This window comes from Branchiostoma belcheri, unplaced genomic scaffold (genome assembly GCF_001625305.1).
Source record: "Branchiostoma belcheri isolate BF01 breed outbred unplaced genomic scaffold, Haploidv18h27 scaffold143, whole genome shotgun sequence".
Classification (NCBI taxonomy): domain Eukaryota; kingdom Metazoa; phylum Chordata; class Leptocardii; order Amphioxiformes; family Branchiostomatidae; genus Branchiostoma; species Branchiostoma belcheri.
This window is the reverse complement of record NW_017802858.1, coordinates 228,526-249,373: the sequence shown is the minus strand read 5'-3', so window position 1 is coordinate 249,373 and position 20,848 is coordinate 228,526. Positions and strand designations below refer to the sequence as shown.

Below are 20,848 nucleotides of genomic sequence, written 5' to 3'. Positions count from 1 at the left end.
ATTATTATTAAAGTCCATACAATCTAGTTTTTAAGTACAAGTCCTTATGCTAGTGGCCACTTGGATATGCTTTTCACAATAAGTCTTAATATGTTTAAACTTTCTGTACAGACTAGCATAAAAGTTCATCTGAGTTGGTAAAATACATGAAGAAAATTGAACTTCCAGTGAAATTTGACCCAGTGCTGACGTCACACGTGGCTAAAAGTCACGTGTCCACAGCACTTGGGTCATAAAGCTGATGAAGACTGAGCGATTCAGTCAAAAATTTCTGGTGATTTAATTTTGTTTTTGTAGTTGGAGAACAGTTTAATTTTCTTCTGTATAGTCTCTTCTTCTTGTATTTTGGAAGCGAGTTCCTGAATGTTCTTGTTCCCAGAGTTACAGACTGGTGACCATGCCTCTCCTTCCCAGGACCCTCCTGCTGTAGTAAACAGGGCGGTTCTCACTAGCAGTCGGACCTGTAAAAAAGGGGCAAGATGAAAATAAGACATTTTCTTAGATTGAAAGTTCATCTGTGTTGGTAGAAATCATCATGAAGAAAGTTTAAGCTGTGATTTCCAAGACAACAAAATGGACTCATCCAAATTTTCGACTGTACAACTCCAGTCTTTGTCAAGGAATGAGCAATCCACCGCTTCTGTGACGTCACGCAGATAACACACGTGACTCCGTGAGCAGTGGATCATAGGTGGATTGCTCATTCCTTGACAAAGACTGGAGTTGTACAGTCGAAAATTTGGGTGAGTCCATTTTTGTTGCGTTGGAAATTACAGTTTAAACTTGCTTCATAGGACATTTTCTTTTTCTATTTTGCAAATAAGCAGCCAACCAACCAAACAAACAGCAACATATTAATAATAATCAAAACTTTCAATTTTTGCTCAGTCTTTAGTTCACAAAATCAGCCAAGTAACCACTCGTACAATCACTCACCAGCCAACCAGTTAACCAGCTAAACAAACAACAAATTGTTAACCAATTGACCAATTAATCAACCCAGTAACCAGTCACCTGTTAGTAGTACCACAACCAAACAGTCACCTGCGGAAAGAAAGGCATATTCAATAGCCAGGTTAAAAGTCCCCTCTGAACAAAACTGTTAGGAGACATAAAGTAATGTGAAAGCATGACTGTTTGTATTACGTTATTCCCCAATCACCAATGAAAATTTGAACCTTCACCTTCCTTCTAGCCAATCAGAAGCCTTCTCCTGTAACCTGATAATCCTCACCAATTTTATAGCCAATCAGAAACCTTCTCTTGTAACCCGATAGCCATCACCCACCAAGCAGCCAACCACAAGCCTCCCCATGTAACCTGATCACCGTCACCCATTTTGAATTTTCTCTCGACCAACCAGGTCTGTTCCCAGGTGAGGTGGAACTTTCTCTGGACCAATCACGTTGACTCCCTGGGGAGGTGGGATTTCCTCTGGACCAATCAAATCTATGCCCAGGTGTGGAGGGACTTTCTCTTGACCAATCACGTGTACGCCCAGGTGATACTGAACTTTCTCTTGACCAACCAGGAGAAGTGGGGCTAGTAAGGCGAGTCGGGCTCCACTCTTGGCGTTTTCTCTCTCTTTCGACTTCCCACTGGCTCAAAACTCGCATCGAGTCACTGTGACACAAGTGGTTCATGTTGGATAGCATGTTGAACATAGTGATAGTCTTACAGCTATTCGAACAAAACAAATTTATGCTTTGTTCACCCTTATAGTGTCGTGGTACTATGGTCAAGCTGAAGTAATTTTGTGTACAATAGTAAAAAGACTTTGGAATTCAAGTTTTTATGTGATCATACACTATATTGCTTACATATTGTCCTTTATAAAGTAAGAAAATTTTCACCATATTATCCCTGTTATTGTTTTAGTTTTTTGTTGTGATCCTGAAAATAAATACTCTTAACTGAAAAAATAGCATGAAAACAAACAAACAAACAAACAAAGTCATGTTCAATTTTTCTTTGCTGCTCTCTGATTTTACGATATCTACTTGCTTTATTTTCACCATGAAACGTCCGAGAACCAAGGAAATAATTTGGTGTGGCCTTCCACGTTGAATAAGAAGACTCACATTAGGCCACACCAATTTAATTTCTTGGTTAACGGATTCGCCGCTTCATTTTTTTCTGATTTGCAAATAAAAATAAAAATTCAGAATCAACTGCAAAATGCTCATATTTTGCCCTGAACAGTTGAAAACAGTCCTTTTCTTACTACTTGTTACAGTCATTCCATCTTTCAATGTAGTAGTATCATTAAAAGTTCAAAATTCATTGTTTAAATTTTGAACCAGCCTGGTATGTTGACTTCATGGCTCCTATCGTACCATTTTGGGCCATAATAGGATGCCTAGGCCAGTTTTTATTTTTATTTTTTTTCGCCCTGTCGCTTCATATTTTTTCTGAAAAAATCCGAGAACCAACAAATTAAATTGGTGTGGCCTTACATTTGAAAATTTTGACTCAATCATTGTACAAATGGTTTCAATTCGGTGGGGGCATCACATGCAGTGTTCTACACAGCCAGCATCACATATCACTGCATCAAATTAAGGAACAAAACTTTAAATCAGAGGCTTTTCTTGTCTCCTCTTTTCATAATTATCTGCCATCCACCTTCCGGCATGGCAACAGACATCTTAATTTGCCCATTTTTGGCATGTCGACCACTGTCAGAGGGTAACAAAATTTTTTTTTTTCAAAATCAGGCGAAACTTTATGTGCGCACTGATGTCATCCATAAAAATTACTTGCTGTGACCTTACATTGAATACAGACATTGTTGCCCCCCTTCTGTCCCACATTAGTGTGTTAGTGCAGAGTTACACACTTTTTCAACCTCTGTTTGTCCGACTCCTGTCTCCAGTGCTGGTCCCACACCGCGGCCCGCTCTCGTACCGAAGGGCTCGTCAGGCCATCAGACTTCAACCTGCTCAACGGCTCCGAGGAATCCTGGAAGGGTGTGAAAGGGAAGGTTAAGATCATGAAAGTGAAAGTTTGAGATCATGAATTTCAAAGTGAAAGTTTAAGACCACAAAAGTGGAAGTTGAAATGCATCAATGGGGCTTGAAAGTTTAAATGTGTTTGCTGGAGTTGTACAGTCAAAAATTTGGGAAGTACGAGTTTTTGTGATCTGTGAATTACAGATTTGAGTTGGAAAGTTTGAATGATCTAAGCTCAGCATATAACAAATACATGTACATGATTGTACAATCTTCTGTTGCACACTCATGCTCTAAGGCTAACTGCAAGGTAACACTGTTTGTTTGTTTGCGCCTTTATTTATTGATGAAAATACACAATTCGGCCAACAGGCCGCTTTTCATTGTGGTCATCATGCAGGGGAGAGGTTCAAGGGTCAACAAATTCCTACAAAACACATAATGTATACATCAGACTTGGATACATGATTCAGAGTCTTAATAAATCTAAACAAATATTCATCATAACATGGTACAACTTATATACATGTATGGGAAGAGGTAAAAGTGCCTAGTCTATAGATCTACCTGCTGTTTCTACATACACTACCAATAAAGGGTTTGATTTCATTTTATAGGCAGTGGCTCATATATTATGCATCATCATTCTGAGAATCTTTTCATGGACAATTTTGAGAAAGAAAAGTTTTTAGGATGATATGAGGGTTACAAGCAAGTGTAGACTGAAGCAGAGTACACATAGCAGGGCTTGAAATACTGGGTGCATGTGCACCTTGGTGCACCCAAATTAGGAGCTGTACACCCAACTTTTTTCTGTGGGTGCACCCAAATATTTTGGTAGGTTTACATAATATGTAAAGATGTTAAATGTACATAAACAGGATATTCTAAGTGTAATCACACTTGTGTAAGATTTTGAAGTTAGCTCCCATTTCAGATTCAAGCTTAGAAGAGGAGCAGTAAGACCTGTAATTAGGTTTTGTTTTATATGGTGCACCCAAAAATGTTTAATATGTACACCCAATTTTTTAGGTTGGGTGCACCAGTGCACCTGTTCCCAAGGATGAATTTCAAGCCCTAGCAGAGCACACATGACAAAGGGGTTGTGTTATATTTACATTGCCATTGTCTGATTCATCCTCCACCATTTCACCTTCATCAGGGTACTGGAGTCAAAAACACATCACAGGAAAATCACCAGGGTTAGGATCATGGTTAAACAGTGCTCATGCAGATTGAAAAACATGCAGTTGTATTGTATCGTGCCAGTGTTCTAGCCAGCCTGATTAAATTGCTTTTGCCGGCCGCCCAACATCCAGCCGGCCCCCTTGGGTGGCGGACTATGTAGGGAGCCCCCGGAGCTTGGGTTACATAGGCTATGTTCTAGCCAGCCTGATTTTTTCTTCTGTCATCTCAATCACGTTGATTGCCACAGGTATGAGAATGTTAGGGGGGTTAAGGGCATCCACCCAAATAAAATTTTGAAGCTTCGATTCCCTTGAAACAGTATTTCCTGCATTTTGAGGGGCAAATTTTGCTGGTAGACTAAGCCTAGTTTAATGACATATCTTTTCATGCCAATTTTTGTCTGTCAAAGATGACAGAAAGATAGATGTTGGCTAGAACACTGGTTAGGATCATGGTTAAAAATTGTCATCATGCCATGAAAACATGCAATTGTGATGATCATGCGACTCAAATAAATGGAATTAAATCACCGATCATGGTCAAACTGTAGCCTCCGTAGCAGGCTTATAGAACTGGGGGTTTGGTGGTCTTCGGCTGTTTTCTGATTAGCCTCCGTAGCAGGCTTATAGAACTGGGGGTTTGGTGGTCTTCGGCTGTTTTCTGATTAGCCCAGTTCTAAAAACGGGGGTAATTCAACCAGGCCGGTAATATGTTGTCTATATGCAATCAGAAAATAGCACATAAAAGCTCCCAAAGACCCTGAAGACCCCCAAACCCCCAGTTTTTGGCATGCTATGGAGGCTAGTCAAACTAGGATCATGCAATGGAACATGCTATCAGTGCAGTCACACAGTTCATCTCTTGAATTCTTGGGGTAAGAAGTTATATGATTGTGGTATCATTGACATGCATATTGGTCAGTGATGAGGGAAAGAGGTACTGGGTTAGGATTAGAGAATCTGATGTGTGTATATCTGGGCTAGACTGGGTTAAATCATGATGTTATGATCTAACACCCCCTCTCCACTGTGTTGAAACCTTTGAGTGGCCAAAATTAAATTTTGTACATGACCAATAATTAAATGAGTTAAATATAATACATAATATAAATGTTTGACTTGAAATAAGCACAAAAATCTTAAAAACGAAATTCCTTTGAACTGCTAATTATCCCATGAGAGTTTTGGTCACTCAACAATAACTTTCTTAGTGGAAAGAGGGTACATGCAGATGATTGTATAAATTATTAATTAATGAATATGATAGGTGGTGTGAATCAAGGACTGTGCTGAAATTAAGGAAGGTTGATTAATTGCTGCTTTTCATGATAGGAAAAAGTCATGAAACTACTGTAGAATGACTGGGGGTTCTACAATGGATAATCATATTCTATTATATTATGCAAGAATAACACAATTTAATTTGTTGGTTCTCGGATTCGCCTCTTCGTTTTTTTCTGATTTGCAAAAAAAAAAAAATATGATTCTGGTTCTGAATCAACTGAAAAATGCTCATGTTTTGTCCCCCAACCAGTTGAGGAAGTCCTTTCTTCCTAGTTGTTACAGTTTTCCCATCTATCATTGCAGTGGTTTGATTAAAAGTTCAAAATTCAATGTTTAGATTTTAACCCAGCCTTTTGTGTTGACTTCATGGCTCATTTCGTAGCATTTAAGCCTATAATAGGATGCCTAGACCTGTTTTTATTTCTATTTTTTTTCGCCCTGTCGCTTCATATTTTTTCTGAAAAAATCCGAGAACCAACAAATTAAATTGGTGTGGCCTAAATCAAGATAATGCCACATCACTGAAATCTGCAAAACTAGGTGAAATCAGACTCTATGATGTTCATGATTGTAGAATATTGAATAAAAGATGTTGAATGAAAAAAAATGAAGGGGATGAAGGTTGTTGATCATGCTCTACACCTGGTAAGGGTTGACGAGTATAATTCTTTGGACAATCTTTGGATCATGCACTGGAGTTTTAAGAAGAAAGCTTTGTAGACACCCCAATAGGAGGAGTAGGAAACAGTTTCTACACATTCATGCTGAGAATAAGTAACACTGGTTACGTTAAATTTGGAGAGGCACAGTCAGACGATAAGATGTTGTGTTTTCAGCATTGCTTTCTTAACCCTTGTCCTGCTGGACTTTTTTACACAATATTTTCCAATAATTTGAAGTCTTAATCAGGTCACAGACCCTTTACTTCTTTTGCCCCGCAGAGGCATACATGTAGTTACTTGAGCATTCGTTGTGTTTCACTGCGGTGTGATGCGTTGCATGAGAAACACCCCCAAATCGTACATAAACAGGGCACTATATAGATGGGTCCCGCAGGACAAGGGTTTTAAGATGGCTGTTCAAATTCCAAGTACCCAGTGTCTACCCTAATGTCAATGACATTGTGATCATGCAAGGAAGGAGAGAATCTTGAAGACATCCTATGAGAAGGGGAAGGAGAATATTTACATCCAGGTTCCCGTTATCGAACCCTTCGTCACCCTCCTCCACCTTACGCCTGTTCACCGGCGACTGCAACAGCAATAACCCAACCTGGTTAGTCAGTAACCAACACAAGTTAATATTAACTAACCACAAGTTAATATTAACTAACCACAAGTTAATCTCAACATGTCAAAACTATGTACAATCGTACCTGATTGGTCATCATTAACCATCACAAGTTAATATCAACTAGCCATTGTTACAAGTCAAAACTACATACTATCCCACCTGGTTAATCATCATTAACCATCAATTAGGTTAATATCAACTAACCATTGTCAAAACTACATTTGTACATACAACCCAATCTGGTTAATGATCATTAAATAACATAAGTTTTCTACATACAAGCTGTAATAATACATACCATGAAAAACAGACCAGAAAGTACAACTTTATAATTTTTTTTTATTGTATACTTTGCACTACTTTGGTACAGGAAAATTCCCTGATTTGAGTCAAAATCAATGAACGTACACTGTACTTAAAACTGTTTGAATGTCTCAAAAGCTGTCTGCTGCCTGCTATCAAAATGTAACATCTTTCAAATAGATTTCCTTCTGAAAGAAGGAAAATTAGATGTAGTAACTTGTAAACTGTATTTGTCTTACATGTACTTGCCTTGTGCTCTCCTATTATAAAGGGCTGACTAAGGCTTTACCCAAATCTTTCGTCTTGTATATTCATTGCAATAAAGCAGATTTTAAACTCCTCATATTCAACATTTCTTCCTCACCGTGTCTGCTCGCTGGTTCTTGGCCCTCCACCTCCTGACGTCTGCCAGCCTCTTGGGTCTGTCTGTCTCTTCTGGTTCTTTCTCTGCTTCCTGGGCAAGCTCCCATTTCAGTCCTGACTCCCCGCCGCGCTTCGTGATCGAGCTTCTGTATGCCAGGTTTCTGCAATCAATCAATCAATTAGTCAATCAATCAATCAATCAGTTAAACAATCAATCAATTAGTCAATCAGTTAATTAGTCAATCAATCAATCAATCAGTCTCTGTCTCCGGTTCCTTCTCTGCTTCCTGGGCTGGTTCCTACTTAAGCCCAGACTCACCGCCACGCTTTGTGATCGAACTTCTGTATGCCAGGTTTCTACAGGATTTGGGGATCCATTTTAGCAATCATTCAGCCAGCCAGCCGTCAAACTATATTGCACTTTAAGTATATTCGTTTAAGAACTATCTAAAAGTCATGTACAGAATCTTCACTTGACTTGACTTGATTAAAATCTACTGAAAAACAAGTCTAAAACCGATGTTACTCTACTAAGAAAAATAGTTGGGTCTTATGGTAGCAGACGGGGGTCTAACTTCAAGGTCTGCATCTGAGTAATTATAAGCAGTTTATCTATTTATTTATTGCTCTTAAAAACAGTTGGGTGGTACCTTCAGTCTCTGAAAGACTGATTTCCAAGGTAGCCCAACAGAACATACACATTGGACAACATGGAATACAATGAAATTAAACAAAATGAAACAGATTAATCAAATGATCAATCGTAGCAAAGGACAATAAATAATATAATAACAAAGGGTACAAATAATCAATCATACAAACACAACGGAACAACCAAAACAAATAGTCAAAATCGTTAGGCATATTCATATTGTCAAATAATGACAGTCGGTTGTTCGTGAGGTCAGGGTCAGAGGTCGTATGTTCTTAGTGCTACTTTAAAAGCATTTATTGTTGATGCCTGTTTAGTTACCGTGTTAAGCGAGTTATAGGCTGAAGCTGCTCTGTACTTAAATGTTCTCTGTCCAGTTCTGTTTGTGTAATGAAATAGCAGTAATGAAATACAATGTACATTGTGGTTTGAAAGCTCATCTGTAAATGTGGTTGGCAACAATATTTTGAAGTTTGAATATGACTGATTGAAAGAATAAATATGAGTCTATCAGTATCATGACAAACTTTTGATTCAACACAAGAATGCTCTCACAGTGACAATGTTATAAATAGATGAAACAGCATTTTGTGATGATTGAAACCCATAACTACTGTACCTGTCAAACCCCTCCTCCTCTCTCTCGGGAGACGCGGCCAGGTTGGTTCTGGAGTTGGTTCTGGACTGACGACGGCTGTTCCCTGGACTTTTCCTTCTGTTGTGCTCCTCTGCTACCTGCAATGGATGAAGTGTCTGTCAGGATTTGTCTTGAGAACAAAACTGCACACAGACAGCCCTGTATCATCCCTGGAGGGTGCCATAATAAAGAAGAAGCATCCAAATCATGGATTGCATCTGATTCAGGTAATGTTAGGACACCAAGTGTCTGGCTGGTGAAGTTGCTGAGACTCTAACCCACAGGGGTATTGACATTTGCTGTGCCCAAGAACCACAGGACAGAGGCAAAATGGCAAGCTACCATCAGGCCCCAGAGAGAGAGAGAGAGAGAGAAAGAGAGAGAGAGAGAAATGTTGAGCATCAAAATTACAGGACTGGTTTACAATTATTGTACACATTAATCCTAACCAAAGTCTGACTGTCCTCTCTACACTCTTCCTGGGTGCACGGACAGGTCAGGTTGGGATTTATTGATTATTAAAAGATCGATTATTAAAAGATTGATTGATTGGACCCACCTTCTGCTGCAGACTTTTCCTGGGTGCAGGAACAGGCCGGGCTGGGGCAGTGATTTATTGATTATTTATCATTGATGAATTGGTTATTGACAGGTTTATTGATTACTGATTGATTGATTGACAGATTGATTGATTGGACCCACCTTCTGCTGCAGACTTTTCCTGGGTGCAGGAACAGGCCGGGCCGGGGAGGTCGTGTTGGTGGGAGAACTGCCCAGGTTCACGTTCCTCATCCTGTCCTCTATTATCTTCACCTGGAGAAATATATTACAGGTGAACAATTCCATTCAATCTTAATTTACTAAAACAACTGAGTCTCTTACTCATGTGTCTGAATTGTGTTGTTCTTAACAACAGTAGGCACTTCATCTATTCTTACTAATAACATTGACTATTATAATCTAAAATATAACATTATGTTAACAAAGCAAAATTAATACACATTCATTGACAATCATGCAACATTAGAGCTGTGTACCTAAACAAATTTTAGGTACAGGTACAGGTACAGGTACACAGGTTTAGGTACAGGTCCGGACCTGTACCTGTACCTGAACAATTCGACCAATTTATATGCTCTTCTGAACTCCTTCAATAACAAAAAAACATAAATAAACTTGATAGTTAAGGTTTATTCTTTGTTTATGGCGAATGCTCAGATAAAATATAGGCAAAACTAAGATGTTTTTGTTTTCATGAACACACTGTCCTTACACAGGCACCCATTGTTAACCAGCTATTTAAACATTTGAGGTCACAAATAGGCATAAAATTGGTGTGAAATTGTTTAGGTACAGTACCGGTACTGAGGGATTAGGTATTTTGGACCTGTACCTAATCAATTTTTCCGGTACAGTATCGGTACTGCGTACCGGTACACAGCTCTATGCAACATCATAACATAAGAGTTGGCAGCTGTACTGTTGGGTCAAAAATGAACATTCAGTAACAAACAGAGAAACACTGGAATAGGTCACCTTTAAGATCTATAGCTAAGCTGGCAAGATGTTGCTTAACAGTCACAGATAAACTCACTGAAAGAAAAAACAAAATCTTACCGGCCCAACACCAATTTGTTCCAGCCTCTCCTGACTCTTGCGTACCTGCAATGAAGAGGAAATAAAGTTGTCAGAAAACCAACAACACTCTACAGTTGTACACTTATTCTTTAGCAGGTAAGAAAAAAATAAGTTGTGATTCACTGGTCAGAAAGTCATGTGTTCTATCTGCATAACGTGACGTCACAGAAGCCGTAGATTGCTCATTCCTTGACTGGGGATGAAAAGTCGAATTCAATCATGTTCAACCAGTTTGTTCAAACCTCACTCACACTCACTGCTCGGCTTAGCGTCCGTTGTTCCCCGTCATACAAGGGTTGGACGTCGTGGGGTGTCGTTTGGGTCTAATAGCTGCTCTCCAGCTGCTTCTGTCTAGCGGGTTGGCCTTCTGCAGTTTCAAGTTTTTGACATCTTCCCTAATACTGTCTATCCATCTCTTTTTTGGACGACCCCGCGGGTTTCGTCCCTCTACGGGCATTGTCATGACCTTCCTTGGCCAGTTCTGCGGGTCCATCCTTTGCACGTGCCCATACCAGCGAAGTCTGTTGTAGCGCAAGATCTCACGTACATGTAGGCTGCTTACACCTACATGTAACCTACACCTAAGCTGATCACTTGACACCCTATCAGCCAGTCTACTGGAACATATCCATCTAATCATGGCGTTGTCACATCTGTCTAGCCTTCTAAGGTCTTCTGTGGACACCGTCCAGGTCTCAGACCCATAAAGCATTACGCTTCTGACACAGGAGTTAAAAACATGACCGCGATTTATGAAAGGGATGCTTCGGTCTGCAAGTATGGGAAGGAGCTCGTGGAAGGATATCTTTTACCAACACAGGGAGCTTAGCTCTTAATCTAAAATAAGTTCTTCTTTATACTAAGTAACTATTCTTTTATACCAGTATGAATTGGTGATCTTAAAAGTCACTACAAGACCCATTTGTAAAAACGTAAATTTTGACTCACGTGTTCAGCGCTCTGTTGCACCTGTGCGATGGTGCGCGTGACTCGCTCCTCCAAGGCGCGCACCTGCGTCTCAGGTGTGTCCTCCTGGATGTTCTCCACCTGGTTCTGCAGGTGCCGCAGGTCCTCCTGGAGGGCAAACACCTTCCCGGCGTTCAGGTACACCTGTACAGGTGAGATTACAGGTGTTATAGTACTGTATGTATAAGGTGTGTAGTTTTCATGGAGCCCAAATACCTTCCCCACGTTCAGGTATACCTATACAGGTGAGAATAAACAGTCAGGTGTTACAAAAAAAAAAACATGTATACATGTAGCACTGTACAGTGCGGGTTGTTGAGGATTTCCTGGAGATACCCCACCTTCCCAGCGTTCAGGTACACCTGGGCAGGTGAGAATACAGGTGTTATTGTACAATATAGTACACAGGGCTCAAATTACTGGGTGCCTGTGCACCTTAGTGCACCCAAAATTGGAGCTGTGCACCCAATTTTTTTTCTGTGGGTGCACCAGTGCAGCCAGATATTTTTGTACATATCAAAATGTATAATACATGTAGTATACAGGATATTCTTGCCAACTAAGTGTCAGGAAAAGAATGAGATTTTTGTTGTAGTACTAGTAATTGCTTAAGATTTTGCAGTTAGGTCTATATAAAGGGGTTTTGTCACCTCTTCCTCTAGTCTCTCTGCCTCATCCATGCTGCCCTGTTTCCGCTTCACGCTGATGGTCTTGGGTTCGTCCGGCTGACCTTGGCTCACCTGTTCCGCAGACTTCAAGGTCGTGAGGACCGTGCTGGTCACCTGACGCGCGGCTCGGGCCGCGGTTTGCTGGGAGGAAGAACGTCATCGAAAATAAGATCTTGAAGAATGACAAAGAAGGCAGCCAATAGAAGTTACATAGTACTGCTTGTCATCGAAAATAAGATTTGTACATAAAGTAGCCATCCTAGGTACCATCCTGGTTAGTTTACATTTGCTCCCACAGTTGCACTGTATGGTTGGTTGGTAGCAACTGTGGGAGCGGACATAAACTAACCAGGATGGTACCCAGGCTAGATATATAGAAGCATGGACTATATAATATATGAGATGACAAGTTACAGCAAAAAACTGGTCAAAAACAGTCCAGTAACAGTAAAAATAATTTAGTAAAAAGTTATAATTGTACAAGGAGCCAGCAAATCTTATGCTGCAAGTAGAGGCAGGGAATATTACATAGAAAGTTACAGCAAAAATCAGGTCCAAAAACAGTACAGGAACTATAACAAGAATTTGCTAAAATTTTACAGAAACCAGCAAGTATTATGCTGCATGCAAGTTGAATTTGAAAATTCAAAGAGCAAAGCGTTAACATGAATATATTGTAGATTGATCAGCTAAATAGTAAGCTCTTTTAACAGTCAGAAGTTTCAGATAGTATCTGTGCTGGCCTTAAAACATTGTTAAGACAGAAGACATAAAAATTTGCTGATGAAAAATTGATTTGATTCTGAATGAGGACACAGGAACCTGAAGACCTTTCCTTTGACAAAATCACTATTTACCACACACACACAGTGTCAACTCTTTACAAAGCCTCGGCTATACTTAGTAACAATATTCCAAACTGTGTTGTCTTCTTGTTTCATGCCCCATTTTCTGACCATAACACTATTGAATCCTGTTATAGGCTGGTGGACAATTGTGCCTAGCTCCCACTTTTAACCCTAAGCTTATAAGTCCTGCACTGCCCAACAAACGTTGTTCTGCACATACAGTACCATCTATATAGAACTCTGTATACTATATTAGGTACAATTTGGGGGTATTTCTTGTGCAACACATCACACTGCAGTGAAATGCAACAAACGCAGAAGTAACTATGCCACTGCTGGGCTAGTTACTTCATAAGATTAAGACATAAGATTATTGAAAAATATTGTGTAAAAACGCCATCCTGAGGACAATTGAATGGTGGGAGCACTGTGCTGCATTTGCAAGATGAACTTAGTAGCAACAGAACTGTTAACAGAAATTCTCAAACAAAACTTTACAGTAAGTAAAGGAATGTTGAATCCAAAATAGTTACTGTAACAGCATTATGTACTGAAGTTCCTGTTTTGAAAAACAAATGTTCAACTTACAGGAGGCAATTTCAAGGCTTACATGTAGACATAGACGGACATAAATTATTATATATTAAGTAAGACAATACTGCCAATTATTCCTAATAACACTTTCATAAAAAATCCACGATGAAACTAGACAATCCACCAGAGTCACATGCATGGTGTTACAAAGTTAAACACTGTCCAAGAAACTAAGGCAAGCACAGCTTCCAAGACATACAATTCAACAAAAATTATGCTACTCACCAGCAAAATCAGAAAAGCAACAATCCAAAAACTGCTATTATATAGATGTCCAACCTACAGCTTTTAGAAAAGCTCAGAAAAGCAGGACTGCCAGTAAAATATGGCAAGGCCAACGACTAAACAGAAGGAGTCATAACTCGTGTGTGGTCCCTTCAACTTCCAGGTTCATACTTAAGTCTAGACCAGGGGAAGCAAAATAATGTGAGTGTTGTCGGAGCTTGAATAGGGGTTTCAAGAACTCATTTAGCCCATCTCAGTGCCTGTATCCACATCCTCTAAAGACCCTGAGGAAACCCTCCATTATAAACCAGGTCATTTGATTGACAATGTAAGAAAAGGCAGATACTTTAAAAGGTCATATCAGGCTCCAAGAACTGGGGCTGAGGATTAGGCAAATATCAGCCCATTCTGCTTGTGTTTAACTTTGTCCCAAATTCATGCATCAAATCTGCATTGGTTACAGGAATTTAAAGCCAGTTGGGAGAAGGATTGCAAAAGAGTAAAAAAAGTCAAATGCTCTTGCTGTAGCTTTCTTGTGAAAGCCATGTTCAAATTTTGTGTTGTAGTTTTCTACAAGGATTGACTCACTTGATTGAATTGTCTTTATTTTGAAATTCATGCTGACTGTTGCTATGGAGGGGTTGGTTTTTATGCATGCTGTTGTAGTGTCGCTATGGGAATATAGTATCTGCTCAACAAAAGGCTTATAATGCTACTGTTACAATTACAAGCTGTCTCAAAGCTAATTGAATCATTATTAGGCCACACCAATTCATTTTGTTGGTTCTCAGACATTTTAGTTCAAAAGATAGCAAGCAGACATCATAAAATGAGAGGGCTAGGAAGAAAACTTGAATATGACTGTATTTACTGCATAACACTGAGTCCACCGAGGCATCAACCAGGTCCTCAGACTTTGTTTTCATTAGGTTTTTCCAGTTAACCATATTTTCAAAAAATCCGAGAACCAACAAATCAAATTGGTGTGGCCTTAGGTTCAGAGGTATGTCTTTACATGGAAATTATAACTAGTACATGTATTATGAAGTGTTACTGACAATGCAGCTGTAAGAAACCAGGAAGAGACAGTAGAAACAGATAAAAACCCCACTGGTCCCGGGCCGGATTCGAACATATGGTCTAGTGGTTAGGATTTGGTGCTCTCACCGCCAAGGCCCGGGTTCGATTCCCGGTGTGGGAACCAGTGTAAGAAACCAGGAGGAGACAGTAGAAACAGATAAAAACCCCACTGGTCGCGGGCCGGATTCGAACTCTCGGCTCCCGGGCCACAGTGAGACGCTCTAACTGAGTGAGCTAAAAGGTCTAGACCCATTTGCCGGATCTGTTGGTAGCGCCTATAAACCCCCCACTGTTACACAGCAACATCAGTTTGAGTTAGTTACCTCTGTTTGCAAGCCCAGGTCATTCCTGGTAGTTTCCAGTAGTGTCTGCATGTGTGAAGAGGCAGAGGTCCTTTGTTAGTATTGTTCAAGTATATTGTACAAGGAAAAATTATAATTCTGCAAAAATGTATTATGTAACTTATACTTTTTCATACCTCTTAGATATACTAGTGACTGGCAAAGCTACCAGTCTTGGCAATTAAATTCATTCTTTGATCAAAATATTTTTCAAAATGACTACTGAACTTCTTCTTCTTCTTCTTATCCGAGTTTTACGTCTATTGATTCCCCGAATCGGGGGTATAGACGTGCTTGCACAGGTGCATGTTTGGGCTTGTCATTTTGCCCCTCAGCATGCTGAGGTGCACAACAGCAAGCCTGTGCAAGTCTTTTCTTGAAGCAAGGTTTTTACTGACTGGATGCTCTTCCTAACGTCAAACTCTAAACTTTTTGACAGCTTTCAGAGACTGGCTGTATGAGGAAATGTGTGTTAAGTGCCTTTCCCAAGGGCACAACATCGGGGTATGTAGTAGGTGGATTTGAACCCAGGGCCCCTGGGTCCCGGGCCGAAAGCCCTACCACTATACCACACGACGCCACACTATACCACACGACGCCACACAAAATATATATGAACGCATATAAAAGCTAACTGCTATAAAACTATGTACTGTTACACAGTATAAAATGTGTAGTACCTACTTCACAAATCACACATAGAGCAGAGAGTCAGGCACTTTCTTAACAATCTACATTGGATAGGCTACATACAATCTTAGTCTTCGATTAAGATCTTTGAAAATTCCAAGATGTTTACTGAACCTATGAGCTAACTGCATGAATTAGGCCACACCAATTTAATTTCTTGGTTAACGGATTCGCCGCTTCATTTTTTTCTGATTTGCAAATAAAAATAAAAATTCAGAATCAACTGCAAAATGCTCATATTTTGCCCTGAACAGTTGAAAACAGTCCTTTACATCCTAGTTCTTAAAGTTATTCCATCTTTCAATGCAGTGGTATCATTAAAAGTTCAAAATTCATTGCTTATATTTTGAACCAGCCTGGTATGTTGACTTCGTGGCTCCTAACGTACCATTTTGGGCCATAATAGGATGCCTAGGTCTGTTTTTATTTTTATTATTTTTTCGCCCGCCCGCTCCATTATTTTTCTTGAAAAATCCGTTAACCAAGAAATTAAATTGGTGTGGCCTTATGGACTGTATAAAATGTGTTAAGTACTTCACAAATCACAAAACACAGAGAGCCAGTAACTTTGTCCACAATCTACCTTCTCTTTGAGTAACTTGAGGTACTCGGTGAGGCTGGACAACTGTTCTGTGTTAAAGAAAACCTCCTGGGCCAGCAAAGGGACACAATGTTGACAAATCATTATAATAGGAAAGGGCTTTAAAATACAAAGCCACACATATACAAGTCATGTATACCCATTCTATGAAGCATGCTGATTTTAGAAAGCAAGCATTGAAAAATTATTATGTCAAAAAGCTAAATTTCCCAGGCATAGACTTGGAAATAAGACAGTCACTGCTACTCAATAAGCCATGTCATACTATTACTGAACAATTCAAGCAATCTTCAAGACTCACAGTTCCATTATCCATGCAAACAGATTACAGCTATAGCAGTCAGTGCACAAAAGTATACAAATGCACAATGACAGCTTTACACAATGACATGCAAAAGCTAAGTCCTAAAACTACAGCAGCTGCTGCTACATTCTTGACAAAAAATGTAATTTAAAATCAAAGTGACACACTAACTTTGTAACAACAACATCCTTCCCAGCAATGCTTCAATGCTAGCAAAACCCATGCACAATGCACTATTGACAAAAGAAGGCAGAACTACAAGACCACACTGACAAATACCTAAAGAACAAAATGCGTAGAAAAACACAGTGACATGCCACAAACACGTGCACGGAAAACATTAACCTGCCAAAACACGTGTACAAATCCACAGTGACAAGCCAAAACACGTGCACAAATCCACAGTGACATGCCAAAACACGGGCACGAAAAACGCTGACATGCCAAAACACGTGCACGAGAAATGCTGACAGAGCACCTGGTCTGTATAGAACTCTTCCCCCTCGGAAGAGAATCCTGACCCTGACCCTGACCCCGAGCCTGACCCCTCGGAGTCGGAGACGGCTATTCTCTCTATCCTCCGCAGCGACTTTTCCAAGGAACACACCTGGTGTCTCAAGTTGTGCAGCTTCAAGGGCAAGAACATAGCAGGGTCAAGGGCAAGAAATGCAGTTGTTGATATGAGGGAAAACGAAAGGGCTAAAAATATTGCAATGCTCTATAAAAGACAACAGTAAATGTAACAGTTGTATTTTATGATGCTTAAAGTTGGCTTAAAGCTTTACAAAGGATTGGTAGAGACTTTTAAATATGTCATATCTAGTTGGTTGGAAGTTTGTAACATCTAAAGTTACCGTGATTGACTGAAAGTTCAATATTGTTGGCTGAAAGTATTTTTGGACTCATCTGCTGGCGGCAAGAACTGAGGACCGATTTCAAACAATCATATGATGGGCCAAAAGTTTTCATGGCCTTTCCTGATTTGCCAAAAGTATTAAAGATCTCCCCTGATTGACTGTAAGTTTATACTGGCTCACCTGATTTGCTGAAAGTTTTGAAACTCTCACCTTATTTGCTGAAAGTTTTGAAGCTATCACCTGATTGGTTGAAAGTTTTTAAACTCTCACCTGATTGGCTGAAAGTTTTGAAACACTCACCTGATTGGCCGAAAGGTTTGAAACACTCACCTGATTGGCTGAAAGTTTGGAAAGTCTTACCTGATTGGCTGAGTGCAGGATGTCCTGAGCTGACTCCAGCACCTCCTCCTGTTTGGCGGAGACTTTCTCGGACAGGTTACTGATCTCAATCTCCTCTTTCCTCTTCACCGAGTAGCTCCCACCTGAAGAGATTGCCAAGACTTATATCATGTATTGATCTGTATTGATTGATTGATTCATTACAAAATACTGATGCCAATCACATCCCTTCTCTGAACAGAGTAACTACCAAAAGTGAGATGGTTTAAGGGGCTAGGGGGTCTTGAGTTACAATGGAAGACAATGGCAAAGTCAGACAAAACTACCTGTTACTCGTGGTCAAAAGAGCTATGGGGCCTTGAGTTACAAAGGATTACAATGACACAATCTGACAATATTTTCTATGTTTTACCAGGGCTGCTTGGTCCTGAGTCAGTGAAGATGGGGGTACTACTGTCCATGCCTGATGATATTTATTGATACATACCAAAAGAGCTATGGGGCCTTAAGTTACAAAGGATTACAATGACCCAATCAGACAGACAACATCATTAGATAATCATGTAAAATTTACCAGGGCTGGAGGGTCCTGAGTCAGTGAAGATGGGAGTACTACTGTCAATGTCAGGAGAAACTGAAGACAGAGAGCTTGCCGTAGATGACAGGGGAATCTGGGAAACTCGCTTTGAGTAGGTGTCAAACGCTGACTTCGACAGGTTGTCTGCAAGAAAAAGAGACAGAATAAAGTCATTAATTTAACTTCAAGCCACATTAGGTTAATTTCTTGATTTTCAGGGAAAAAAAAGGCTAGAACTTTATTACCATAACCTGTACTTTGCTTGTAAGAGCATAAATATGATATAATTTAATATAAAAGTCTTTCATTTGATCATTCCTTCGTAAGATAAAAAGTGAACTGAAAAGGTAACATTTGCAAAGCAAATGCATAATGTTAACCTTCACATGGTCTATAGACTAACTAGTGCTCTATTCAAGTTTTTGAAGGGTAAGAGTACTAACCTCCGTGAACAAGATGGACTGACAGTCATTGAAAATTTGGAAGTTAGTACACTTACATTTAAAAAACTTGTCACTGCTGAAATAACTCTCTAGTAACTGTAAACCAGATCATAAATAATAGGTGTATAAAATAAAAAGCAAGCTGCAACGTTTCGGTACCTGTAAATTCTTCCGTAACCTCAGATCTAGGCGAGGAAATCGACTCTCCTTTTGCAGAATAATATCCTTCTTCCGACGACTTTCTTTCCTTTGGACTCTTTTTCGTTTTCCCTGTTCTTGCAGAGTTTGTGGAAACTCCTTTAAGTTGCGTGTCGAGACTGTCCAACTGTCCGTGTATGTGCACCAACTTGTTTAGGTTAAATCATCCGCTGGCTCTTCATTGTTCACATTCTGTTGTTTGGATGTCGCTTGCACTTTTTTCTGCAGGGAAGTTTTATCGTGATCGCACGAATCGTTGTGTGAAGACTTTGTTTCTAGTTCCCTCTTCTTCCTTAGTTTTTGTTCTTTTGCCACTCTTTTTTCGTATTTCTGTACCTGATCTGGTTCAAAGTCTGATTTACGAATCTCGCCGGGTGAAAGTGAACCGTTTGTCGGTGTCCTCGACTCTTTTTCTAACACGATCGTATCGTCGTCGGAGCCTTCTTTCTCTTCAGGTTCGCTGACGACAGAATCGTGGTCGTCGTACGGAGTTTTGTCCAGAGGCGTTTCCGAGTTTAGTGCCTCAATGCTTCCGCTGATTTTTCGTGAGAGAAGTCGCTTTGGCCGGGGCTCCGGGATCATCCAGTTCTGGTCTTCGTCTAGAAGATCGTCTCTGTCGATGGACCCTGGAGTAAAAAAATGTGTCACTCATATTTTTTGACTGGATTTAACATTCATGACACTATGTCGGATTTTTTTACTTTCTTCCATAGTCCAAGATACAGCATTGACATCCTTTAAGCTAGGAAAGCAAATAAAAGCTTAAAGACCAAAAAAGCATGTCCAATCTGTAAACTAGTAGTTAAAGGAAAAAGAAAAAGAAACAAAGTACACATATGTAGGAACAACAAAGAAATTATAATTAGCTCTGTAAACATAGTCAAGATCAAGTCACAATTCAGTAGTCAAATTTGTAATTAAATTGTGAAATTAAATTGGCTACAAGGAAATTGTATCCTAGAGTTATCATGTAAATTTTTTCTTTTACATCCATTAAAGCAGGCTATAGGTTGACTTGAATCCAACGGTCTTTAAAATCAGCTTTTGTTCCTTTTTCCCCTATTTCATGAATATTTATTATAGACCCGTGGGCGATTCCTTCCCACTGACAGCTGAATCATTGGTCTTGTACACAGCAGTTTTGATCTTAAGCTATTGAAATATGAAGAACTAAAAGGGAGTAGCTTTCAAACAAGTGGGTAGACGAAAAATAAAAAAAAGTCTTAGTGATTTCAGCTTACATAGTAAAGAAATGAAAGATATGATGATAAGTAAAGAAATGATTTTAAGAAGCTCTAACATTATCTGCAAATGTACATGAAGTCTTTTTCACTAAGTCCAAATGGTAAAAGTACAATGAATACCTGGAAATAATACTCCTACAAATGTAGTGGTACAATTCTCTACATTGTACCAGTTACATTTGTTTAATGTTGATTTTGATTTGATATGATGTTGTTCTTTTTGCCGGGGCAATTTGGATACCTGAGGCTTTAAAGACATATGGATTTTGCATCCAAGGGGCTTTAAAACCAACTTTTGTTGCTTTTTCCTTATAAGTTTATTTTTCAAAACTCAGTAAAGACCTGCTGGTGATTCCTTCCCACTGACAGCTGACTCATTGGTCTTGTACACGGCTGTGAACTTCATCTCCGTCTTATATCATTATCATTATTATCATTATCATTATTATACATAATTATTATAATATCATTTTTATTTGTAAGTTATTATAGACCTGTGGGTGATTCCTTCCCACTGACAGCTGAATCGTTGGTCTTGTACACGGCTGTGAACTTCATTTCCGTC

General features: G+C 39.5%; 1 protein-coding gene across 1 annotated transcript; it reads right to left on the bottom strand.

The window, feature by feature from the left end:
• Positions 1-232: 232 nt before the first annotated feature.
• LOC109464931 (splicing regulatory glutamine/lysine-rich protein 1-like) lies at positions 233-19,196 on the bottom strand. The gene is made up of 17 exons (XM_019762046.1): positions 19,001-19,196; positions 18,396-18,542; positions 17,843-17,964; positions 17,104-17,253; positions 16,304-16,369; positions 15,013-15,057; positions 11,925-12,083; positions 11,257-11,418; positions 10,288-10,332; positions 9,373-9,483; positions 8,653-8,768; positions 7,383-7,542; positions 6,611-6,673; positions 4,070-4,117; positions 2,840-2,961; positions 1,361-1,623; positions 233-461 (listed from the first exon to the last, which is right to left on the bottom strand). Exons 7-17 carry the CDS (start codon positions 11,952-11,954, stop codon positions 382-384), a joined length of 1,200 nt encoding a protein of 399 aa, XP_019617605.1. The 5' UTR covers positions 11,955-12,083; positions 15,013-15,057; positions 16,304-16,369; positions 17,104-17,253; positions 17,843-17,964; positions 18,396-18,542; positions 19,001-19,196; the 3' UTR covers positions 233-381.
• Positions 19,197-20,848: the final 1,652 nt, after the last annotated feature.